The following is a 27,562-nucleotide window of genomic DNA, read 5'->3' on the forward strand; positions in this document are numbered from 1 at the left end:
TCCTGATGTGATTCGTTTTCTTAGGGCGGCCAAGTTGATCAGGCCTCCCATAAGGCCCTCGATTCCATCTTGGGATCTCAATCTGGTTCTCTCTGTTCTAGTGCGCCCTCCTTTCGAGCCGTTGGATGGCTGTTCGTTGAAGGACCTTACGCTGAAGTCGGTCTTTTTGGTGGCCATTACTTCCGCTAGACGGGTGTCTGAGCTACAGGCTTTCTCTTGTAGGGCTCCCTTCCTGGAGTTTTCGAAGGAGCGGGTTGTTTTGCGGCCTGTTCCTTCCTTTCTGCCGAAGGTGGTTTCTCCTTTTCATGTCAATCAATCGGTGGTCCTCCTGGTCTTGGGTAGTCGGGAGGGTTCTTATGAGCAACGACAGCTGCGCAAGTTGGATGTCGGTCGGGTCCTCCATGCTTATGTGCAGCGGACCCGGGATTTTCGGAGCTCCGATCATCTCTTTGTGCTTCTGGCGGGTCCTCGTCGGGGGGCTGGCGCTTCTAAGGCTACTATTGCGCGTTGGATCAAGGAGATGATTGCTTCCGCTTATCTTCTGAGTCAGAAGCCGGTTCCGGAGTTTCTCAAGGCTCATTCCACTAGGGGTCAGGCGGCTTCTTGGGCTGAGTCGTCGCTCGTGCCTCCGGTGGATATTTGTAAGGCTGCGGTTTGGTCCTCCTTGCATTCATTTGTTCGGCATTATCGGGTAGATGTTCAGGCGCGTCGGGACGCGGTGTTCGGTGAGCGTGTTCTGGTATCGGCCCTTCGGGGGTCCCGCCCGTGAGAGGGACTGCTTTGGTACGTCCCAATCGTAAAGTTAACCTCTACTGGTCTGGAGAGTGCTAAAGAAGGAGAAATTAGGTTCTTACCTGCTAATTTACTTTCTTTTAGCTTCTCCAGACCAGTAGAGGTCCCCACCCTGTCTGTTGTTGTTGTTGTTGGGGCTGTTGCGCGGGCAGTTTTTTGGTTTTTGCTGCGGGTTCTAGTATTTTTCTAGGGCCGGGGAGAATTGAAGAACAGCGGCTGTGGCTCGGCTGGCTTAGCTGGCGAGCTGTGGGGACCTTCTTCCTTCGGGAATTTCTCCTCTGCATTTTCCAACAGCATTTTTTGGGTATGTTATTTGTTACTCCTTTCGGAGTATTGTTTTTTCTCTCTGTTGTTTTCCAGTTCTTGGTTCTGCTTGGCTATTCGGCAGACTGAGGGAAATAGAGAGGAGGGGCTAGGATATACTGTCCCAAAGTTTTGTTTTCAGTCTCCACCTGCTGGTCATGATTAGATATATACCCAATCGTAAAGTTAACCTCTACTGGTCTGGAGAAGCTAAAAGAAAGTAAATTAGCAGGTAAGAACCTAATTTCTCCTTAATGTATCATACCATGCTCTCCTTCCTCGGTATGAACACTGAGAAGAGGGAGGAAATGATATTTCAAACATCACATTAATTTTTTGTGCGTGTAGACCTACCATTTCACATGTGGATGTAATCTCTTTATTTGTCCCGGATCTACCTTGGCCGTATCATTTTTTATGAATACCACAAATTCTACCCACATTGATCGGTTATAAATTTCTGTGGCATTAGTACATACTACAAAAGACCTATTCACAGTAATATTCATTTGGGTTCCATTATATGTAGTACAATTGTTTGTAACAAAATACCTCTGGGTCGAACTGTTCCATGTCATAAATTCTTCTGTTTGACAACACATGACTAGCACTTCTGCAGTTATATTCAAGGTAGTGTTTAGTCCCTCATATAATACGTATTGGGCGATTGGTCTAGTGTGTTCATTGCTTTTAATTTCTGTAATCCACGTATGGTCTTTTATTGTCACATTTGCAATGATACATCTGGAGTTAGCGCTGCAAGTGAAGTTATCTTGCTTCCGATTCATTGAAGAATGCTTCCATCTCCATGACGTAACGACCCCTTCTTTAATTGTAATACGTCGCCCGGGGGCAGCGCCTCTTACCCCATACCATATTCCAAGGATTCCAAGGCACACGTATATCTGCAAGTTTCAGAAAACATTATTACTCTCTCAAATAACATTTCTCCTGAGGGACATATTCCCATTTTTCCACTCCCGGTTTCATTATAAGGAGAGCCTCATCTTTCCCGATTGCAATCACCTCCGCTGGTTCCGGAGGTCCTTTAGGATTGCTAATCCAGATTTTGGCTCCTACGTTTACGGTATTTGTAGCTCCAAACTCCCCTTCCCCTCTTACAGTCAACTGAGAAGGAGGGGTTATTTCCCTAATTGGCACGATATAGATTGGTATCAATAACAATTGAGCTATTCGTTCTCCCTTCGCAATTATTACATCATTTTCTCCTAAATTTATCAATATGACTTTAACCTCCCCTTGATAATCAGCATCAATTACTCCCCCTAAAGTGATAATTCCTTAGCATATCAGTTTGTATTTGTAAGGGCATACCATAATACTGAATAATCATGTCTAAAGTCCTTAGAGTGTTCCATTGTGACGCAGAGGCACAAGGGAATGCTAGTAATAATCTACAGCAGTACATATATATTTACATTTACGACTTTTGGGTAACGGTCCTATGAAATCCATTTGCCAAATCTGGGCTGGCAAATCGCCCCCTGCCTATGTGCCCCATTACCTTATGTGGTACTTCCCGTTCTTGATATGTTGACACACCGGACATTTTCCGATCACATGTTAGATCACATCTATCGTCAAAGGAATCCCTCGTTCCTGAGCCCACCTGTAAGTAGCTTTTTCTCCAAGATGTCCACTTTTCTGATGTGTCCAAATGGCTGTACCTTCCAACCATTCTTCCACCTTAGGAATTTCATTAGTAGTTGTTACAGAAATGGTAGCTGCAGCATCTGCTTGGGAATTAAACAATCGTTCCATTGAATCAACAGGCATATGTGCATCTACACGAAATACTGACACTATTGTCTCCTGTACAATTTTTTCTATGTCTTGCCACAATTCTTTACCCCACAGTTCCTTACCATGAATTAACCAATTATGGGACTTCCACCCCATCAACCATGTAGCAAGACCATTAGCGACCGACCAGGAGTCAGTAAAAAGATATCCCACTCCCCATTTCACTGGGGATTCATGAGCATATACTGGCTTTATGATTTCCAGCTCTCCGTTAGGAATATTAGCTATTTTTTCGTGCAAAGTAGCTACCCCATGCTCACCTATTTTAGCTCTTTGGGAAATATACCATTTCCATTTAATAATACTTTGTTCCTGAGCATATCCTACTCTATTTGACTTGGGATCAGACATTACCCATTGCATAATTGGAATTTGTGGTCGCAATAGTACTCTATGACCTAATGTTATTTGTTCTGTCTCAACCAGCGCCCAATAACATGCTAAAAGTTGTTTTTCGAAGGGAATATATTTTTCACCTGCTTCCGGGAATTTCCTGTTCCAGAATCCTAAGGGTACCCGTTTCCCACTTTGTTTTTGCCATAATGACCAATTAGCATGCATTTGATTAATAGATACATGTAATTCCACTTCCCCCTCTCTCCTGGGCCACAAATCTACAGCTGTCTGTATGGCTAGTTTAGCATTTCCAAAAGCAACCTGCTGTTCTTCTCCCCACATAAACTCATATTTTTTACGAGTTACCTTGTAAATAAACCAATGTATGATTGCATCTCCTGCTTATTCTTTTGAGTAGGAAAATCTAATATATTTCGTTTTGCTTTCTCTGTGATTTCCCTAATATCCTCTATTCCACTGAATTCCTAAAAATTTTACCGACGTTGCCGGTCCTTGTATTTTTGTTGGATTTATTTCCCATCCCTTCTTTTTCATATGGTCAATTAATAAATCCAACTGCCCTTGCACCTCTTCCTTCGTTGTTCCCTGTATCAATATGTCGTCAACATAATGAGAAATTTGTATAGATGTGAATTTCTGAAATTCATCTAAATGTTCCGCTATTATTTGAGGACAAATGGTAGGACTATGTAACCATCCCTGTGGTAGCCTAGTAAAAGTAAATTGCCTCCCTTGCCATGGGAATGCAAATTGAGATTGGGCATGTTCAAACAAACCTGAAACCTACTTACAGGAATATACATTAACATTTTATAACATTTCCAATATTCTTTTATCGTTCTTAAAAACTTATTTCGGACTGCTGAAAAGTCCGCGGCCAGCCTTCAAACAGTGACTAGTCAGCCTGCTTGTCACTACAACAAAAGGCACATCCTTCCTTAACACGTCTCACAAAGCTTTCTTCCACATTCTTGTACGTTCGTTCTACAGATTATCTCCCTGCTTTGAACCATCTCTTTTAAATATCACTTTCCAATCCCTTCTGATAAAGAAACAAGGGAAGAAAAAAAAAAAAATTCAGGCTACATCAGGCAAACAGCTCCTAAATTACAAATCAACATACACAAACTTTCTTTTTTTCCTGAACAGTAAAACAACTTTCAATTAACTTCAAGTACCTTATATTGGCTGATCGGAACTCCAAATAGCTTTTATCCATAAACCCTTTGGTTCCTTGCTTACATTATTAATTTCATTACAAGTTCCTACATTTAAATCCATAATTTGTTAATATTTAAGCATATTTTAAATATCGATACCTGTTTTTGCAACATTCGTAGAATTGCAGACAGACTCCATGCTGTCTCTTTCTATTTTTTCTCCCCCTTCCCCCTCCCCTCTGCCTGGTAGTGAACAAAGGAGAAACTCAAAAAGCTCGCCGTCAAGCTCACATGATAGCATCGAAGGAGGAAAAAGGTGGGGGTGAAAACCCCCCATTTGCAGTTCGCTCTTTCAAACAAAGGAACTTTTACTCCAACGAGACGCCATTAACTTTTCTTTTGCAGAGACCAAAAAAATTTTAATTCAGAGAGACAGAGAGACAGAAACTGGAGTTTAGAAAGACAAAGCTACCAGTTAGCTTCCTCCTGGACAATCGTCCCAATCCCACCCATCATCTGAATCAATACTATCCCAAACATCCCCATTCCACTTACTAGGGTCCCATTTTACTGTAGCAGCCGCCATATGTTTCTGCTTTAATTTGTTCCTGAACTGCTGTTTGCAACCGTATGTGCACTATACGGTATGCAGAAGTTAATACCCAGCTCCTTCGAGTTAAAGCAACTACATCACCCGATTTATCGGGGCATTTTTCTAAACTACATCACCCGATTTATCGGGGCATCTTTCTAAAGCTTGTACAAGATCAAGTGGTTCTGCCCTTCCCAGAACCTTTTCCCATGACTCTGCTAATCCATGATTATTGGCTAGTTCTTGTGCTATCAAATTATACGGTGCCTCAGTCCAGCTGGGCACCTCTATAGATTCTTTTGAGGATTTCTCTCTCTTCCTGAACATTCCTGTATCACAAGAGCGCTCAGGTTTTCTTTAGAGAAATCCTGCCGACTACGCCAATTAATGTATTACTATTTAAAAAGGCTTACCAAAGACCTTCAGTCACTTTCCGCACTGGACAGAATGCCAGGAAATCAAAATAGTATACAAATTAAGTTTTATTACATATATACAATATTTCTAGCCATAATCATTGATTAAGTACAGAGTTTGAATCAATATGTTACCGGTTATTACATCATCACTCCGTCGGGGGACCACGATCAGGAGGCTTATTCAGAATATCATCACACAACTCGTCAGCAGTGGAAAAAAAAGTCCCTCCCTTACAGGTAACTTTCCTCCCTTAAATTGTACTTTTTCCCCATCCCACTTTTTCCAGATTGGATATACAAACGCGTGCTTATCTCATGTTGAGAGGGTAATCCCCAATCAGCATGTCTTGAAAACATCTAGCTTAGCTCGTGGGTTGTATACCCAGCCCCTCTTTATGGATTGGATACTTTTTCCCCCATTCCCTTTAGCCAGATTGGATATACAAACGCGTGCTTATCTCATGCGGTGAGGGTGTGTTTCTGTCAAGCACCTATCATCAGGTGCTGAAAACTTCTGGCTTTGCTCGTGTGCTGACAGTGACCTGCTCTCATAATAGGCAGTTTATCAGCAGGTGCTGAAAACTTCTGGCCTTGCTCGTTCTCATAATACTTGTGTTTCCCTGTAACAGCTATCATGGATCCTAGGCAGTGTCACTAAATATCAGTCACATCATATATTTCTCATTCGTATCACAACCCAGAAAGGTGTTAACTGCGAAACATCCCCGGGCTTGTTCCGGATAATATTACGAGTGCCTATAAAGTGCAATGTGTGAAAAACTCAAATAGAAAAAACACACATAATCAAAATGGAGAAGGAATTCATCTCTTGCCCCTAAGCTGGGCTAGATCTGGACACTTACTTTCCTGTTTGGCCCCCAGCTTAGGGGCAAGAGATGAATTCCTTCTCCATTTTGATTATGTGTGTTTTTTCTATTTGAGTTTTTCACACATTGCACTTTATAGGCACTCGTAATATTATCCGGAACAAGCCCGGGGATGTTTCGCAGTTAACACCTTTCTGGGTGCAAACCCGCGACAGCTTTTCTCTGGAAACTCCAGAGGTTGCTGTGTGACTGAGGGCTTGTCCGTTTAACACTCATAATTCTTAAATTATAGTTTTCTTTTCGGACTTATTTTAGTCCGGAGTCGGACTTCATCTCTTCCCCCTAATCTTTGTAGACTTCTTGGGGTGAGGGGGGTTTTTTGTATCCTTACCCTTTACATCCAGAACATTTCATTAGTATAACAATACCCAAGAGATATAAAGATCATAGAATTCTAATAGATACATGGAAAACATTAAGATTTATAAACAATTTATCAACAGATCCATTGGCTAAATCTTTAAATCAATCTATTTGGGTAAACTCCAGGATCAAAATTGGTGGATTTAAAATAGTATGGAAACAATGGATAAAAGCAGGTATACGTACTTTAAAAGATGTAATAGTAAATGGATCACTGCTTAGTTTTTCACAATTGCAACAAAAATTTGGATTAGAAAAAACACAATATTTTAAATGGATGCAATTGAAGCAGGCCATTCAGGAAGGGTTCCCTGAATGGAAGAATCTTAGCACTCAATATAGTTTACCAATCCTTTGTTTTCAAGCGGATTTTCTAGGACACCAAGCCGCAAATGGTATAAGAAAATAAACGAATTTTTAAACAAAAAAAAGAGATCAGGACTTAGGGATATTTGGAGTATTGAGATAGGACAGATAATTTCTCCATTTCAATGGCAAAAATTTTGGTCCTGGAGAATACATACTACAAGATCAGCATCTATGAGTCAAACATGGTTGTTTTTATTACATAGAGTTTTATGGACCCCTACGAGATTACAAAAATTAGATAGTAGTAGATCTAATAGATGCTGGCATTGTAGGATAGAAGTGGGGACATTGGACCATTTACTATTCTTTTGTCCCTGCATTAATTCCTTTTGGAAATTAATTTGGCCCCAAATTAATAATTTATTAGAAAATCATGTTGGACTATCATATGATACAATATTATTTGGAACAGCAATGAGAACACAAAGTCCGATTTCAGCTAATAATAATAAACTTTTATTAATTTTAACAAGGGTCGCCATACAGCAAATTACTCAGAACTGGAAGGATTACACTAAATTGAATTACACTTTTTGGTGGAATTCAATTTGTCATATATATAAAATGGAAAAAGTATTGGCATTACAACAAGGTTATATTAAAAAATTTAATAAAATATGGGGACCATTGACAAATTATTCTACTGATCAGATATAATAACACATGTATAGAACATATAGAAGGGGTAGGGAGGGAAAAATATTGTAATATTAATATGATATAAAATTCTGAAAAAGGGTTTATTTAATTCACATTGTAAGAACATTTAATAATAATTTCAAGTGTTTTTTCATAATTGAATGTATTACATGTATTTCACTTGATGTAAGAATTAAAAAAAAAAGAATAAAAAATATTTATATAAAAAAAAAAAAGAAGATGTTTCAGGGAATATAGTGGGATACATTTTTTCAAGATACTGAGGGTTGGGAGAGGGGGGTCCATTTATCTGGTAAACTTTAAGATACTGAGAGAGTAGGGGTCCACTCCCTTGTTATTTATAGAAATAAAAGTACACAATTATGTGGTAGCCATCAATATGGCAACTGGAAACTGAATTATCCCACGTAGAGTCATGTGAAAAATTAGGACACTCCATGAAATATTCCTTGATTTTCTCATGAAACAAAAGATATCCACAAAAGGACTGGCTGAAAAACCTAAGAAATGGAGAGTCCTGGAGTAGCCGAGTCAAAGCCCTGATCTTAATCCCATTGAGATGCTGTGGGATAATTTGAAATGGGCTGTACATGCAAGTAACCTCTTAAACATCTCACAACTGGGACGAACTTTCCCCAGACCGATGTCAGAGACTGGTAGATGGCTACAAGAAGTGTCTCACTGCAGTTATTTCAGCCAAAGGGGGGGGGGGGGTAACACTAGCTATTAGGGTGTAGGGTGTCCTAATTTATTCCTCAGTTAGAATACACAGTTTTCTGGATATCTTTTGTTTCATGAGTAAATGAAGGAAAATTTTTGTTGTTTACCTGCAGTTACATCACTTTCTTTTCCAGAGACAAATTAAAAAAAAGATTTAACATCGATATGTGAACATTTCTTAAGAAAGAAATGAATATTTCATGGGGTGTCCTAATTTTTTCACATGACTGAATGTCATACCTTTATCTTAATTGATGCGGTGGGAAGGCCCACCTTTTGCTCAAGAGAGAATCTCACAGGTATTTCATTCTAGCACAGGGATCTCAAAGTCCCTCCTTGAGGGCCGCAATCCAGTTGGGTTTTCAGGATTTCCCCAATGAATATGCATTGAAAGCAGTGCATGCACATAGATCTCATGCATATTCATTGGGGAAATCCTGAAAATCTGACTGGATTGCAGCCCTCAAGGAGGGACTTTGAGACCCCTGTTCTAGCATGTCAAGATAATATAACAGGCCTACATTATGCTTCCTCTTACTCCACACCCAGACCAGGCATTAAATTCCCAGTGTTAAAATAAGCTATGTGTTATGCCTGGGATTTTGTTTTCTGCATTGAGGAGTAATAGCTAATGTGTTAAGAACATAAGAATTGCCATTGCTGAGTCAGACCCGGGGTCCATCATGCCCAGCAGTCGGCTCACGCGGTGGCCCTCTGGTCAAAGACCAGCGCTCTAACTGAGACTAGCCCTACCTGCGTACGTTCTGGTTCAGCAGGAACTTGTCTAACTTTGTCTTGAATCCCTGGAGGGTGTTTTCCCCTATGACAGACTCCGGAAGAGCGTTCCAGTTTTCCACCACTCTCTGGGTGAAGAAGAACTTCCTTATGTTCATACGGAATCTATCCCCTTTCAATTTTAGAGGGTGCCCTCTCGTTCTCCCTACCTTGGAGAGGGTTAATTAAGATGGGAATTACTGGTAAATGGTATTGGGACATGTGTGCACACTCTTATGTGTTTTTGTGCACAAAAATCCTTCCTGCCTCTTGTGTTATGCTAAGCTCTTGGCACAGCACTCTGCACTTGGCACAGCACAGCTCAATTAGTCCTTTATGTGTTATTTCTGAATAACAATATTAAGAGGCCAAAGTGAACAAACATTTAAGTGCTTTCTGATTTTTTTTTCTCTCAGTTTTTATCTCTGTGAGTCATGTCCATCGCTCCAAATCTTTGTGGAAGAAAAGCCCATTCAGTAACATTTGGTGGTGTCTGACTCTGCCTGTAGTGTGAGTATTGGAAGATGCTGGATAGTTTGAAAAGGATGATACATGTTTCCATTCTGGGAGATTTATGCTCTGCCTGTAAAATTGTTTAACCATGAAATAGAGAGGTGTGGATGATAGTAACACTAGGTGAAGAGGTGATGCATCTGTACAGAAGGACACTGACAATGAGTGTGGTGATAGAGGGATGTTTCTACATGCAATAGAGCATGGGTGGCTTAAGTTGCTTTGTATTACTATTCCTGCTATTACTACTGTTATTTTTATAGCGCTGAAAGGCATACGCAGTGTTGTACATTCAACATGTGCTCACCATCCATCTTCATCTCTGAACCTTTCCTTCCACTGCTATATCCAACATTTTTTTCCCACTGTCTACCATCTCTCTCTCCCTGTCTTGTGCCCTGGGTCAAACCTCTCTATTCCCCTCCATGCAGCATCTCTTCCTTTCTTCCCTCCATTATCGTGTGAAATATTTCTTTCTCTCTCCCATGTACCATCTCTCCCTGTTCTCCACCCAATGTCCAACATTTCTCCCTCTCTCTTCTCCATGTATGTCTCCCTCCCCTCTACCATATGCAGGATTTCTCCCTCTCTCACCCCTTTCTGCCTCTTTTTTGCACTCCCTTCCTCTCCTCCACCCCATGTCCAACAATTCTTCCATGTGCAGCAGCTTTTCATCCCACCTATTCCCATGTGTAGCAGATTTCTGTCCCTCTCTCCTATCCCTCTGTGTGGCAGCTTTCTGTCCCTCCCATCGACTGACAACCCCCCCCCCCCCAAGATCTGTCATATCGTCGAGTCTCCAAATGCAGCAGCAGTGGCTGTGGACGGCTAGCAGATGTAGGCTCTAAACAGACTGTTCGTGGCCTGTCCTTCCAGAGCTTCCCTCTGCCACATCATCAGTGATGGCCCCGGTCATCAGGGAAGGCTCTGGTGGGGCAGGCCATGAGCAGCCAGTTCAGAGCCTTCGTCTCTTAGCTGTCCACCACTGCTGCTACTTTAGGAGGCCCTGGAGGTATGTCAGGCCTCACCGGGTGAGGAGGAGAGCTGTTGATTGAATCGGTGAGTTTGATTTTGGGGGGAAATGAATTGATTCAAATTGGGTAGCAGTCCATGCTTAGAAGAGCTTTCAATTTAATTAGGACACAGACAGAAAAAATAGGACAGATAGGTATCCAAGTATGACTGAACTAGATGAACATAAGTTGTTGTTTTTGTTTTGGGGTTTTTTTGGTTTTCTAAATTTCAGTCTATAGTTCAGTCCTTGTATATGACTGTAAATTAAGCTTTTGCAGAAAGGCAGACTCAACCAGATTGATTCATCCCTTTTCAGTCCTGATATGCAATTGGTATGTGGAATACACCAGTTTTTGGCTAAGAGGCTGCTGTTTTCATGAATCCTCAGGTTACTGGGCCAAGTTATTGAGACGGCTTTGGATCTGAAACTTTGGACGAACCCACAGTCCCCTCTAACTTTTGACTTGTCTGATATCCCATTGGTTTCCTGGCTTTTGGGCTTATTGTCTCTCATTTCAGTTGCGATTGTCAATGAAATAGTCAAACTTCATGAAATTAGGTAAGAGAAAAACTTGTTGATTTTTGAGGTGGGAGGGGATTTCACACTTTACCTATATACCCTAGGTATACTTTGCTGATGTACGATTTATTCATCAAAGTGTTTCCCCTTTGGTGGTTCTTTAAATTGACAGATGTGTGTGTGTCCTTTTCATGTATTAGCTCAGATAATGGCACACGGGATAACGTTATCAATTTAAGGCATGGCACTTTTCTGCCTAGCTATATGTTTGACAAAATGGTGGGAGATGATCCATGCTATGTGTGTGGGTTGAGAGATTTTAAGCCTTTTTTTTTTTTTTTTTTGCCTTGGCAGTTATTACTGCTCTGTGTTCTCCCATGAATTTTTAAATTTAGCTGACCCCTTTTAAGTAGTAGCTTAAGGCAAGTTACATTCAGGTACAGTAGATATTTCCCTGCACCCAGAGGGCTTAACAATCTACACGTCCCCTTCCCCATTTGCGGTTTCGACACTTGCGATTTCACATATTTGTGATTTTTTGGGGGGAGGGAGAAAACCCCCCCATAGTTTAGCACATTCTCGCCTCTCTCCAGCCTTCCTCCCAGCATCCCGGCTTTACCTGGTGGTCTAGCGGGCTTTCTGGGCAGGAGCGATCTTCCTACGCTCCTGCTCCGTGTAGATCGCCAATAGGAAATGGCTGCCGTGAGCTCCCGTCGTAGTCTCGAGAGACCACGGGAACTCACGGCAGTCATTTCCTATTGGCGATCTGGCGTAGGAAGATTGCTCCTGCCCCGAAAGCCCGCTAGACCACCAGGTAAGGCCAGGATGCCGGGGGAGGGGGAGAGGGGGGGAAGGCAGGAGGGAGGCGGGGGTGGGTCAGAGCCAGATGAGAAGGTATTTGCGTTTTTTCTCAATTCGTGGTCCGGCTCTGCCCCTATCCCCCACAAATACCGAGGGAGAAGTGTAAATTTGTACCCGAGGCAATGGAGGGTCTAGTGACTTGCTTAAGATCACAGCATCAGTGGGATTTGAATCCTGGCATTTCTGGTTCTCAGCCCACTGCTCTGTCTACTCCATCACTTCACTCCATTGTAAAACTCATTTGTAGTCCAGTGGTTACTGAACTACAGATTTGAAACTTAGCAGCTGGAGATGATGAATTTTGCACTTGAGTGAGGGAAGGCGGCTGTTGCTAAACTGATGCCTTAGTGAGCTGTACTTGACACTAAGTGGTTAGGATTAGAGAATGACACGGTGACTGTAAGCTGAGAACGGGGGGGAAAAAAAGACCAATTGCTGCATAGACGGGGACAAGGCCATTCACCGCCCCATAGAGTGGTGAATGGCCTTGTCCCCTTAGTAAAGTATCTGCCACGAGTTACCTCCCTTCCCACATCTCCTGATCAGCAGCCCTCTATGTGATTGAGTGTCTAGCAGCCCCCTCGCGCAATCACAGGTGCAGCAGCAGTAGCCTCCCCCCTCGTGAGTCCAGCAGCCCCCCTCCCTCCCTCTGATGGGTCCAGCAGCCCCCACCCTCACACCATCCTTCTCTCCCGAAGGCGGGCGGCAAAAGAAAACCCCAAAACAACAACAAATCTGTGATTCTCCTGCTTCAGCCCCTTTGCACTTCCCGGGGCAGGCCCACCAGCCTGTTAGTAGCTTCCTGCATGCAGGGCTGCTCCGACTGGAACCATCTTGCTGCTGAGTCCCTCCTTCCAATGTAACTTCTGGTTGGAATTTAGTGTTGCACCCGCAATAGGAAGGGACAGGGGGTACTACTGGACTCACATGGAGGGGGGGTGAGGAAGTTCCTTGGGGTACTGGACTGGCTGGAGCTGAAGGGAAGGGAGACAATTGCTGGATCTGGTCTGGGGATTAGGAGGAAGGAAACAGATGCTGGGCCCATGTGGTGGGTGGAGTAGAGCTGGAGGGAAGAGAGAGGTGCCAGACCCACACCTGGGCACTGAAGGAAGGGGGCTAGAGGGAAGGGAGAGAGGTGCAAGACCTGAAGGGAGGAAGAGAGAGAAGGAAATGGAAAGAGAAGAGCTGAACCAAGGGGATGAAGGAAGAGTGTGAAATATTGAACATAGCGGAGGGAAGAAGGAAAGAGAGAGTTTGAGAGACACATTAGTGGAAGGGAGTAAGAGAGGGGAGAACTGGACATAGGGAAATATACAAAAAGAGGGGAGATGGTGGGCATGGATGGGAGCATAGGAACAGCGACAAAAAGGGGAATGCTGCATCTGTATAAGGGTGTTATATGGACACAGAGGGGTAATTCTAGATATGGGAGAGTATATGGAACCTGAGAGAAGATGGCTAGACATGGGGGAGAATAAGAACGCAGAAGGAACATGCTGGACTTAGGGGAGGATAAGGAGTGATACTGTATACGGGGAGGGGATCATAGAATGTTGAGATGATGAAGGCAGGGAGATGGGAACATGGAAAATACTAGAAAGGGAAGTATAGGAAACAGAGAAGGGAGATGCTTGCTGAACATGGGGGAAAAGTATACACAGAGATGGAAGATGAATGGTGAGCATGAAGAAAGAAGATACATCAAATGGTCAGGAGACCATGGCAAGAGAGTTAAGAGTAGACAGACGGAAACAGAAACCAGAGCCTGAGACCAATGTGATGTGAAGAATAAAATGACCATACAACAAAAGGTAGAAAAAAAAAATTATTTTCTGTTTTGTGATTAGAATATATCAGATTTGAAATATGTATCCTGCTAGAGCTGATGTTAGACATAACTGGGGACCGCAAAGCCCAGACTGTGCTTCTTTAGCTTCCAGCTGGCATAAGGCTCTCTCTTAACACTATTCCTGCCATGTGTGACTGAAGTATTCTGTTAGCTTGATTTTTCTGTATAGCATTCAGTAGTAATTTGACTTCAGTTTTCTCTATAGTGGAGGGGATTTTTGTGAGGGGAGGAGAGGGGAGATGAGGGTTTTGTTGATCCTTTCTCTGTATTATTTTTTATTTATCAAATGACAGAATTGTACATAATATTCTTTCTTTTTATACTTTAATAGATTAAGTTCAGTATAAAACTATTCAAGGCTTGTGCGGATGGGATCAGATGGTTTACGGGGCCGGGGACCGAGCTTGCGGGGACGGGGCACACATTTTTTTTCCCCGTGTCATTCTCTAGTTAGGACCAAAGTGAAATGATGACAGGGGAAATTCACTGGGCAGATTGTTGTGAAAGGAGAGAAGACATAAAGAAAGATGTTTGCTGTCATTGATCTTAACCACTACTAAGGACTTGCAAATAGGACAGTGGTCTCAAACACGCGGCCCAGGGGCCACATGCAGCCCGCCAGGTACTATTTTGAGGCCCTCGGTATGTTTATCATAATCACAAAAGTAAAATTAAACAGTTTCTTGATCAAATGTCTCTTTAGCTATAAATGACAATATTATTATTAAGGCTTAACCAAAAGGAAAGATTTATAAACTATAAAGAGTTTTACATCATGCAAAATTGTCATTTCTTTAATAAGACATTAACTAATTTTTCTGAGGCCCTCCAAGTACCTACAAATCCAAAATGTGACCCTGGAAAGGGTTTGAGTTTGAGACCACTGAAATAGGAGAACTTTCATGAGTCAGAAGATACAAAGTGATGTACAGTGTGTTCTTTACTTAGCTGTTCTCCTGTACCTTCCAAGGACTTCCATCACTCATCCCCTCTTTGCATTGGAGATTTTATTATCATAGGATTACACCCATTTACCATCTAGAACCCACACAATACCCAGTAAAGGTCTGTCTTCCCTTTAATAACAATAATTTATTTATATGCCGCCATACCGGGGAGGTTCTAAGCGGTTCACAGCATGTAAAATACATATATTTCAATAGAAAGACTTGAATAAAATACAGCAGAAAGCAATATAAACATTTCAATAAAATTAATTAAAAATTAAGTGCAGACATTTCAATAAAATTATCAGGATAGAATTACAGACCATGCGAATGAAAGCGTAAGAATGAAATACTAAATGTGATTAAAAGAAAAAAATGTTAAGATACCAACTTATTAAATAATTGAGTCTTTAGTAATTTCCTAAAATCTAGGTTAGAAGAAGCTTCTAACATCATTTTTCTGAGCCATATATTCAATTTGGCAGTCTGATAAGAAAAAGTTATCTCGAGGAACTTCTTATGTACTTTAGTGTACTTGTGACTAATGCTTGGTACAATAATAGGATATCTTGTAGGTTTGGGTTCAAGTGGAATGACTGTATCATTGTTGTCCAAAATAATAGGGTCTGTCTCCTCTCTGTCCTTTCTCCAAAGGGTTCGGGTTCGCTATCAAAAGAGACAAAAGCTACAGTTTGAAACCAAACTGGGAATGAATTCTCCATTCTGATCTCAACTGAAGCCTCCAGTGGAAGATTCACAAGAACTTGCTCCTTGAGAAGGCCTTGTGAGCACACAGCATAGGAGGACTTCTTAGATCACCGAAGGCATCCTTAAAAGAAGACCTTACGTAAATAAAAGCACTGAGCTTCTGTCCAAAGCAGCAGCCCTGAAGCAAAGCAAGATGAACGCACACTGGAACATGCTCTTCCTATAAATGCTGCTGGATGGCCTCCTTGGGGTTTCAAAGACTTAAAAGGTGGAAGAGATTCTTAAAATTGTTTTGGTGAGCACTCTCAGTAGAAGGCTTCATTCTGAGTGTGCCTCTTGATGTGAAGCTTCAGTAGATTACATGTGGCCTTGTTTGTGGCTGTGAAAGTCATCCACCGACTTCACATCCTATTTGCCCACTACATTTCTCTTGCTTGAAAACTTCACCTTCTTAATTGACATCTTTATGCAAGAAGGGGAGTATGAACAGGCATTTCTCTCTGACTCATACTCTAGATCAGATGGCACCATGATGGTTGGCAGCTCTGAAGTGTTCTGAAAGACTAGAATGAAATAATGCTGGTTCAGGGTATTCACTGGTTCAGGCCGTGGCCTCAGAGAAGGAGAGGATACTTCAGAGGGGGGGCAAAATGTGATGTACTGGTAGTAGGAGTGTAAAATATTAAATGGTTACTGGTTAACCAATAAATATTAGATTTAATGTTAAATATATTATAGTTAACATTTAGAACAGACTAACTAAAAAAACAACTTTTTTTTGCAACTTTGAATCTAATGAACACAATTATTGACCGGGACTGAAAACCTCCAAAATTCTTACTGTGAACTGGCATTTCAAACTATTTGGAAGTTAAACCTAGAGTTCTGACTGATGGAGTGAGAACAATTACTTCTGTATTCATGTATTTCACATGGACAAGCTATTTAGAAATACGGGACCAAATATTGTATCAGGTTTCCTCCCCTATTGCTGAACAGGAATTTGTGAAGTGAATAAATGAGCATAGAAGTATCTGTTAAATTTTTTTTATGAAGATATTGAAACTTTCAGTTTTGAAAGTGCAATAAAATGGTTAATCGGTATAATTTTAAATTGATATATTTTAAAAAAATTTAGTAATGAAGTTATGGACATAAGAAAAGCCCAAAGTGTAGCATTTATTTCTAGTGTGGCAATTACCTACTTGAATATTTTCCCCTAATGGACATGTGTAAGTTCCTTACAAATAGTGAGATTGTTCTCTTGGCTGTCCACTGGTGCTTGGTCACCTTCATGCTGCTATATTTACTTTCCAGATGCTCACCTTCCAAAAGACTTTTTTCCCATTTTGCTTCATTAGTTTTAGCGCTATGGTGCCTAAGAACTGATAACTCTCTCTGTCTTTTGCCCTGTCTTATAGATCTGTTAATCTATGATGAGTGTTCTGTTATTTTCAAAAGTACTCAACAGATAGCTTTCTGCTGAGGAAAATGGGAGGTATTAAGAAGTCTTTAAAAAATATATCAGCTCAGGAGGAGTCCTAAGTAACATGAAGAGTAGTAATTGCCCAAAAGTGACTTATGATAATTAGTAACTTGCACTTCTTAGGGTTCTAATGATATCTTTGGTTTTGTTCTTGTGCATTGATCGCAGAACCCTTTGATACTCTAGTACTCTGTAATGAACTTTTCAGCAATTAGCTTAAGTGTAAAACCTTCCTAAAACTGCTTTTCTGCCCTGATTAGGTGAAGACATCAGATGCTATCACCCTTTTTATTTAGAAATATATGCAATCATTTAGTAAAATACCATATTTTTTGCTCCATAAGATGCACTTTTTTAATCTCGGTGCGTCTTATGAAGCGAAGGTACAAACTTTGTTACCCCGCTGCACCACCTTTTTAAGCCGGCTCCAATAACCAATGAGACTCCAGCTTGTATCGGAAGTTCGGGAACGGCTGTTATATTGCTAGTTTTGGTGGTGGTGGTGGTGGTAATCGTGGTGTGTATAGACTGTACAGAGTCTTTCCGGTGCTGTTTAGGAGGGGGGGGGAACCTTGGGAGGACGTTTGCCTTCCTGAAATATTCTAGCCCACCTGCCCGCTGCTGCCGCCAGCACACCACCTTTTTTAAAAACACCGCCCGCTTGTAGTCATTGTCCCCCCTTGTCGTTGTCCTCCCTTTTGGCACAGAGATCAGCAGCGCGAATCCCCACCTTTGACTAGGGAGAGGAAGTCTACACACGGGGCTGAAGGGCTGAGCCCCAGGAGGAGGAGTCCAGCGTGCAAAGGGCGGGAGACGGCCGTTGTCCCAGGGGCCTTTGGTTCTGTTTACGTGCGAGGCTGCCTCTGATCCGCTTCTGCTCCTGCCCTCACAGCCCAGGAAAACAAGCGGCGAAGCAAGAAGTGCCGCTGCCGCCATGCGCGCCCTTCTGCTGATGCACTTTTGTCCTGCACCGCCAGGACCAGGAGGCTTGAGGCACACGAGCGTGAAGAAATGTTGAAATCTCACATTCGGAAAGGCCGCACATGTTCGCCTGAAGTCTGTCTAGGCCTCACCATTTGCACCGGCTCTAGTACAGGAAAAGCAGCTGCCCCTCCATGCAGAATCACCCTCAAAATGGCAACCATTTGCTTCACTACCTCCCGGAGAACCCCCTTCCTCACATCAGCTGCTCTTAGCTTTACCCTTCTCCTCCACTGCCATTTCCAGGCTTCCTTCCTTTCATCCAGCTTCCCACTATGCCAGGAAGAAATGACCCGTCAAGGCTGGGAAATGAGGAGCCCGGAAGAGCGAAGGCAGGGAGGGAGAGAAGCCAGCTGGAGCTGCTGGACAGAATTTAAAAAGGTACTGGGGGGGCTTGCCTGGGGCTAGCTGGTTGATTGGCCTGGGACTGGCTGGATGGTTGGCCTGGAGCTGGCTAGCTTGTTTGGGGCTGGCTGGCTGGTTTGGGCTGGGGGCAGGCTGGCTTGGGGCTGCCTACCATTAGACGTGCCCATCATTAGACGTGCCCATCACTAGATGTGTCCTATATCCTGTCCCGGCCTACCACCAGAAGGGGGACAGGGTACTCCATTTGGTTCAGAATTTTTTTTTCTTGGTTTTCCCTCCTCTAGATGTGGGTGCGTCTTATGATCAGGTGCGTCTTATGGAGCGAAAAATACGGTACATTGTCAACTGAAAAAGGGTGGGAAAGTAAATTCTATGGCTTAAATTCCCTGTAGTCGTCATTATTCTTTTAAATGAAGCTGCTTCAAATAAATACTTAAATTGTAAGTCTGTTCTAGAGAATAAAGTACACTCTAGGTGTATTTGCTTATCAGCCCCATCCAGATGTATAGATGGCTAGTTGTTCATAAGCCTAGAAATCCATATCAATCCAAGAAGATCAGAAATACCAAATTTTGAAAAACGAGTGTTATAACTAGACTTGTTTGAGATCAGGTTTGGTTTTTTTTTTTTCTTATATGCCACCTTTCACATTACCAATTGCATCAAAGTGGATCATAGTTAAAACATTAAATAAAATCATTACAATACAAGCCACAAATATAATAACATAAAATACAATACACTGTATATGTTAAAAATTTTCAATAAAGATGATTGAACTAAAAAAATATATATATATAAATCTAATGGAAAAACCCCCAATATTTTTCATGGCAAAAGCCAAAATAAAAATCCCAAAGGGCAATACACCAATGCCTTAAGTTGGTTATTGCCGAATAGTAAGTGCTAAGTCAGTTAGTTGTTTTACTCACCCATAAAAGTTATTTCAATTATCACAAACCTTCCTTAAGGCTCAACATTTTATACAAACCAAATATTTAACAGAGCCCTAAACAACTGCATCAATTAAGATAAAGATAAAGGTATCACACGTGGGATAACTGAAAAAAACCCTCCAATTGTCATATTGATGACTACCACATAATTGTGTACTTTTTATATATTTTTCTATTTTCACAATTTGCAGGTACTATTTTGTCAAACTCTATCTTTTCTAATGTCTCAAAACTATTTATCTCCCAAATCCATACTAATTTAAAAAATCACTTTGTTCAAAAACAAGGTCCTTAGCTTGAAGTTTCATCTTCAAAAATTCTTAATACAAGTAAGTTGAAATGTGCATGCTTAACATAATGATCTATTTCCCATCCTCCATTTGCAAGCTCAGGCATGCCTTGGGTGGGAGACTGTGGGGAGAGACACTGAAATGCATTTCATCAGGGTAGCAGGAACTGTGAGGGAGAAGATCTGTGTTGCACAGTGCATATGTTTTTCTCTATGTAGGTGTGTGTATTTCTGCTTTTTAGTACATAGGCATTATCCTAGGACAAGCAAGCGGCATATTCTCACATGTGGGTGACATCATGCGCTATAGGGATTCATTAGCCAGTAGTCCTCTTTTATTTGGTTGTTGAATCTTTTTGGCATCTCCATCGCCTATATTTAGATTCACCTACCTCTAGGAGGTTGTTGATTATTTTTTCATCCTCCATGTATATAGGTTTTTTTGGCATTCTTCTTTTACCTCTAGTAGAGCATGGAGTTCCTCTATTCATTTTTTTCCATTAAGTTCCTTCCCTTGTCTCCACGTTCTCGTATCAGACATTAGGTCTAGATTTTTGCGAGGCAACTCAAAATTGTCTTGAGTTTCTTGGAACGCAACTCTCCCTCCATCTCTTTTATTGAAGCTAGGGAGTCCACATGTGAGAATATGCTACCTGCTTATCCTAGGATAAAGCACAGTTACTTACCTTAACAGGTGTTATCCGGAGACCCTATATACCCTAACTCAGGACTGAAGTTCCTGTGGTAAGGGATTGTGCAAAGCCCACCGGAACAGATAGGGAAAATACTTGAATACCTGATAGTAAAACCGCTTAGATAACCTTGATAGGCGGTATATAAAACCTAATAAACTTGATAAACCACTGCTATCAGTATAGCACCCTGCCCTTCTATCTAGCATCAGCTCTAGGTGTATTTATGATGTATCTAAAAGTGGCAGCTGCTAGTCTCTGCAGCTGGACTTGCCTCTCCTGCTTTGGTGTCCTACAAGGAAAGATCACCACCTTGATGTCCATGATTCAGGAGATTCTATTGAGTTAGCAGACATGTTGAAGTTGTTGGGCCACATAGTGTACTGTTGATGCCAACTCCTTGGCACATTTCACAATGATTTTGGAACAAAAAAACGTACTGTTAGTAGGTTTAGCAGGTTATTCCATTCATCCAATAAAGAAACAAAATTGACAGGAGAAAATAATAATACAAAAACTGGAGAAAAACAGACCTCATATACATATACTGCACTGTACCCTAAGCCAGGGGTGTCCAATGTCGGTCCTCGAGGGCCGCAGTCCAGTCAGATTTTCAGGATTTCCCCAATGAATATACATGAGGTCTATTTGCATGCACTGCTTTCATTGTATGCTAATAGATCTCATGCATATTCATTGGGGAAATCCTGAAAACCCGACTGGATTGTGGCCCTCGAGGACTGACATTGGACACCCCTGCCCTAAGCCATCCGTATCATCACTGGTCTGAAAAAAACTCCATACATAGATATTTTAGCAATCTCTCATCTCTCAACTGGACTTGCATTTCAAATCTTTCTTTAAAGACTGGATGAAAATCAGAATTCCTCTGCATAAAACTTCATATCACTAGCTACAGCTGGGAGGTCGTTGTGACAAGCTATGAAGATATAAAGAAATGGAATGCCTCAGACTGACTGTGCTCTGTTGTATGAATGCTATACTACAGATGCAGTGTGACCAGCTGTAGCTATTGATATGAAATTTTATGCAGAGGAATTCGCGAGAATTCGTGTGAGCCATTAAGGAAGCCGCTCAGCACTGAGCAGCAGCACAAAATTACGCGCCTGCTCGTGCTTCTTCTCAGCGGCTGAAGACGCTCGCAGGCAGCCAGTTAACAGCGGGGCAGAAACTTGGAAAGTTCATTCCTGCCCGCTGCACCTCCACCGACAATCATCAGTAGAGGTATGAGCCTGAGGCTAGGACAGGGAAGGCGGCAGACTGCAGAGCTTGGCGGCGGCAGCCTGCAATAATTTTGGAAGAGGGTAGAGGTGGTGACCCTGATATAAACCGCGACCCCCATTTTTGGGCCAATTTTTTTGCCAAAAAATCCCTGTTTATATTCGAGTATATACGGTATATAGCAGGTGTTCTTTGTAGATATCAGCTGTGAAGTTAGTACACCAAACCTCCAACTTAGATTCCTCTCTTTTTCTACTGTCTGATTCTGACTCCTACTGATATTAGGCTTTTTTTAAGATTTGACCCGGATCTGAAGTACTGGTACATAGAACTTTGGATCAGACAAGAGAAAAGTATAGTAATTGTGTATGTGCATACACACACAAAGTATAAAATGCTAAATTTACCATATCATGTATGGTTTGTTTGTTTTTTATTTCGAAGCTGGAGTCGGTACACGTTTTACAGACTTTAACTTCACCCCAAATTGTTTCTGACTATACAGTGTACAGCCCTGCATCACATACCTCCTGCCTTCTTTGAGAGTTCTCGTAAAAGTATTTATTCAGTGACTGAGGAGGTGCCATGTGACAATAATACAGAACATGGTGTCATGTAAGGATTTGTATCCTGATGCCTGGAAGAACACCTGTTGCAGGTAGGTAACTTTTTTATTTTCTCTCATTGCCCTACTCATCTTGTGGTGGGGTTGTTAACTTGTATTCCACTCCTTGGCACCTTCTGCCTTCATCAGATGGACCCTTCCCACTGGGCATCGTCATATGAGCAAAATATGCCTAAAAATAAGCTACTTTTCAGTGAAACTCCACAATGAAACAATGAAAATGGCTTTGAAGATGCTAAAGATGCACTGTTCCTTTTATTTAATTTTTTATATTCCATTTAGAAGTTCCATATCTTAAGAATGTGAAGATGATATAGAAGTTTTGATAACAATGGAATCTTATTAATGAGATAATTTTTGCGACATTAGAAAACAGAGATCATTGTTTGATAAAAAAAATATTTGCAAATAGTAAAACTATAAAAATTAAATTAAAGAGTAAGTGTATGCTAACCACTAAAATGTCACTGCCAGTTTGATATGGCAGCTGATGGCTTTTTAAATTATACCATATGTATGTGATACCTTTTTATTGTAACCAACATAATTAAGGGTTCTTAAAAATTTTGATACACAAATTATTGTATGCTGCAGTTGAGTCTGGGAGGTAGCAAGTGGAGAAAGAAGGAAGAATAAGGCAGGAAGATGAGGATGGAGGAATAACAGGCAACATATGTAAGAGTTGTTGTAGAAGGATATCAATCACATCTTTCATCTCCGCCTCCTTCCCCAGTGGTGTGTACTACCATCTTCAGTTTTTCCTTCTGCAAGTGAGTTGAGAAGGTGTGTTTTGATCTGCTCTGTTTGGTTTTTATTATTTTGGGTATTTTTCATCTGATTCATGAGGCTTTGTTGCTGAGAGGCCCCATATTTCAGACAGCTCTGCCTGGGAGAGGACGCAGACTTCGCAAGGGTGGTCTACAGCTTGCAAGGCAATCCCCAGGTGTACCTGCTGAGCCAGCCTGCTTTGTGCTATTTGGAAGCTCGGAGATCTTTCCCCTGGGAACTAGCTTGCCTTCTGATTTATTAGAGGTTTGAATGCAGGCTGGGGGGCCCCTGTGTTAGTCCTATAGGGCTTCAGGGAGCCGGCTGTAGTTTTACTTCCCCCATCGCAGTGCACAGATTCATAGGGGTTGAGATCACAGTTGATACTGAGCTGAATTTCAGCTCGAAGATCTTCAGTTTTGAATCACTTTTAGAGGATTTGAGGCAAGCTACAGAAAAGCTGACCCAGGCAGGCATCAGAACAGCACAGTGAGTACAGTACATTATAACCTATGGGAAAATTGGGGGGGGGGAGAGGGGGCAGAGATAGGGACCCCTCCCCCTGATCCCATTCATTGAATTTTTTGAACTTGGCACAAAATCGCTGGTGTTTGCTATCTTGTATTATAATCAATCTAATTTTCAAAAGCCTCCATTTGCCTCAAAACCCTCGATTTGGCTCAAAATCGACTGGCATGGACTCCTCAGGTTGTTCTGCCTCTATATCATGCCAATTTTGCGCTGGATGGTTGGCCATAAGAGCATCCGTGCATTGAGGGGCATGTGAGGGAGGGGCGGGAGCTTTGGGCTTAGCTTCTTCTGAGCCTTCTAGAGCTGGTGAACCACAAGGGACCCAGGTGGCATGAAGGAATCCCTCCCAGAGACCCTCAACAGTGAATGTGTGAAACGAAAGTATGTACACATTGCGTAGACCAAGAAAAGCCAGTCTGGTACAAGGCTGATGGACTCTACATCAGAGAAAATGGTTCATAAATTGTCTGGAATTGTGAACCATTTAACTAGAATTAAGGAAACATATAACTCCTTTCTTCCACAACTCAGTGCAGTGGAAAGTCTTTTCAAGCAAAAGGAATCAAAAAGAAGACTTAACTTTCATCCATCCAGTCATCAACTGGATCCAGAACAATGTCCATGGCTTCCTCTGGCCTCAGGCAGCTTGGCTGATTTTCCAATAAAGATTCCTCTGAATCTTGCATTTCCACCTCATTCCCTTGCCTGGCCTCTGGAGCACCCAGCCATAAGTCTGCTTCCTCTCCTGGCTCAGCTCTCTCTCTCCCTGGCTTGCACTGCTCCACATGACTTGCTCTGTGAGAGCCACGCCCCAGCCTGTGTGGGGGATGGGCGGGCTTCAGCTTTTCCTGAGCTCTTTCCTGCTCTTCAGTCAGTTTCAGCAGGTGTGCGCCTAAAGGACTTGGAGCCTGTTTCCTAAGCTGTGTCTTACTAGTGCCTAGTCTAGGTTTAAAGGAGTGTTTGTCTTCATCCTGCTCCCACTCCTCCCAGGGCTCCTGCTCTTGGGAAATCTCTCCAGAAACAGGGTCTTGCTCCATGTTAGTTGGAGAGCTGCTGCACTGATCAGCTCTCTTCAGCTTCAGAGTTAAGTTTCTCTGCTTTCTGGCTGGAACAAGGCTGGCTATAGTGCTGGGCTTGTGACATATGCAGATTCACGCCTCACCTGGGACTTGTGGTCCTTGTATCCCCAGATTGGTCTCGCCGGCCATAGTATGTGAATCTAGTATGTCTCCAACGGGACTGAAGCATCAAGCTACTGGTTCATACAGGGCTTCTCAGTCTCATGGAAAACCCATATTGCTTTGGTCTTCTGGCATAGCTCTTGAGCACACAGCCCTAATACGCAAGGATATTTGGAAGTAGTCATTTCTACTATTCTCTGAGTTTAAAAAAAAAAAAAAGCCTGAGACTTTTATGGCCTACGCTAAGACTTGGAAGACTTTTCAACTCTGGCACCAATTCCTGTGATCCTTGCATTTCTACACACTGGATTAGGGACAGGCCTGGAGATGGTATCTCAAGTACAGGTGGAAGGCCTCTTGTGTTTCTGAGTTTGAGTGGAAAAGGCATTGCTGACATCTCATCCAGATGTGCCCAGATTTTTGAAGGGGACATTCAGGTTTCGGCCCTTCCCATCGTGGAATCTTAATATTGTCTTGAAGGGTTTTAGCAAAGTTCCATACAGACCGCTTCAGGGGATATCTCTTCAGGAGCTCACGATGAAGACAGTATTTTTGGTGGCAATAGTCTCTGTGAGAAGGGTCTCAGCGCTCCAGGCACTTTCATGCAGAAAGACATACCTCTGGATCACAGAGGCTCAGCCTTTCATGTCAACCAAGCAGTTCGTTTTCCCATTTTTTGTGCTACTGGTTTGACTAAACAGGATAAAATATTGCACAGACTGGATGTAAGGAGAGCATTGCTCCACTATTTGGAAATGACCAATGACTTTTGTCTTTAGACCATCTTTTAATCCTAACCAGTCAGTCATTATGAGGCAGACCAGCTTCCAAGGCATTTATTGCTAGATGGCTTTGCAGAGCAATTTCATCAGCATACATTGACTGTGGCAAACAGCTACCTATTTTTCTCAAAGCTCATTCGACCCAGACAGTTCCACCCAAAGAGATCTGTAGAGTAGCTACTTAGTCTGTTCTTCATACCTTTGCCAGATTCTACAGAGTGGATGTGGCGGCTTGAAAGGGCACTCACTGCCTTTGGGTCCTCAGGTTTGTGGGCAGGCTTATAGGTCCCTCCCTAGACATTGGACACTGCTTTGGTACGTCATGTAATGTACAGACTCCTGTGTTTATGTAACAGAATGAAAGATTAGGTTCTTGCCTGGAAAATCTTCTTTCTGTTAATACACATAGGAGTCTGTAAAGCTACCCTATCAGTTTTCAGTGTGCCTACTTACAGTCCAGAAAGGGATATCTTTTCCTTTCAGTTGGATGAAAATGTAATCATTAATTATAAATAAAATAATGTCTTTGTTGAATCTCTGAGCTCCATATGTGTTAATTTTAGTTGCACACTGCAACCTACGTTACAAGTTTGTTAACTTTTCATATGTTATAGAGTAGAATAGAAATGTATTATATTATCAGGGAAGTTCCCCACACCCCTTCTTTGTAGTGATGAACAGCTGCTTTGGTATAAACTGAAGAGGGCTGTACACCCCACTGGGGAATGAGGCAGAGCTGAAAGTTGTAATTGACATCCTTCTGCAACAACTCATGATCAGGAGGGGATAATCACCTGTGTGTATTAACAGAAAGAAGATTGTCTAGGAAATAACCCAATCTTTCATTAGTGTTTGGAAAGGTGATGTCTGAAGGTATTACTGAAAGACAGTTGCTAAGTATTTTGAAGATTCTTAAGTTGGGTGTTTTATCAGGATGTGAGAGATGGTGGGAATTTAAGGTGGGTTAACTGTAGTCCCCACCTTTCTCTTCAGACCCACTTGTTTTTCTTAATTCTTTGTTGTGGAACTTTGAAACTGACCTCTTCTCTTTTGCTCAGTGTCAACAAATGATTGGTCATTGTTTTCTTTAACACTGGAGTCACTTAATCTTCCTGGTGGCAATTTGTACAATCCTAGGGCACACTGATGAACATTCTCTTTAGAAATAAGAATAATGTTGCAGTTAGCTTTCTGTAGAAAATTGTGATAGCACCCCATTCCCTCTTACAAGAAAAAACAGGCACTAGCAAAGTGTGAGCTTAGAAAAGGTGTGAACATACCTATAGACACTAACTAAGGTTCAGGCTTCTGAAAGGTATGTGCATGGCTTCAGAATGGAATTTAATAAGCCTAAATGTTTTTAAATAATATTTTATATGAAAATGATGTTTTTGAATGTAAAGAATGTGATTTGTATTAAAACTTGTAAATTGTTTAAAACAAAAAGAATATTAACAGGTGTCGTCCTGGTAATAAATGCTGGGCTTAGTTACTTTGTGTGTTATGTATTGTTGCAAGAGCTTGTCTTGGTGCCACTCAGTCGCCCACTGTATAGCACAGAATTATGTGACCTGATTTTGCATTACTGGCAGGCTGGCTGATATAAAATCTGGTAACCCTAACCATATGGCTCCAGAAAAAGGAGGGTGGATTGAGACATCTGGATTTTACTTCCATTGCCTTCAATGGAAATAAAACCCGGATATCTCAATCTGTCCTCCTTTTTAAGAACTCTTAAGTCTCCCAAACTGGGGCCAGAGGCTGCATGAACCATAGGCCTTAGAACTGTTGCTCCAGCTGAGCATGCTGCAATACACTACTGCCTCTGTACATTCTGCTCAGAACCCCCCCACCCCCATTTCTCTTCTTTCTAGAACACTCTGAAATAATAATTGAAACCTCTAGAACACACCATTATAGTTTAGATACCGATGGAATATAAATTATTAGTCATATCATATTTGGTACATATCAAACTGTAACAACACTGATTTGACTTCAGTTCAAGTAGAAGTGATTCTGTACTGTGTGACT

General features: G+C 41.9%; 1 protein-coding gene across 4 annotated transcripts in view; it reads left to right on the forward strand.

The window, feature by feature from the left end:
• TMEM94 (transmembrane protein 94) overlaps positions 1 to 27,020 on the forward strand; it is a 175,322-nt gene extending 148,302 nt beyond the window's left edge. For 2 of the 4 annotated variants that reach the window (XM_033961458.1, XM_033961455.1), the window contains 3 exons: positions 9,637 to 9,730; positions 11,136 to 11,306; positions 15,579 to 15,651. In XM_033961458.1, the coding sequence (XP_033817349.1) occupies positions 9,637 to 9,730; positions 11,136 to 11,306; positions 15,579 to 15,651 (338 nt within the window). Of the gene's footprint in view, positions 1 to 9,636; positions 9,731 to 11,135; positions 11,307 to 15,578; positions 16,737 to 22,149 lie in introns of those variants that run through there. The other 2 variants (XM_033961457.1, XM_033961456.1) reach the window with 2 other exon arrangements.
• Positions 27,021 to 27,562: the final 542 nt, after the last annotated feature.

This window comes from Geotrypetes seraphini, chromosome 10 (assembly GCF_902459505.1).
Source record: "Geotrypetes seraphini chromosome 10, aGeoSer1.1, whole genome shotgun sequence".
Classification (NCBI taxonomy): Eukaryota; Metazoa; Chordata; class Amphibia; order Gymnophiona; family Dermophiidae; genus Geotrypetes; species Geotrypetes seraphini.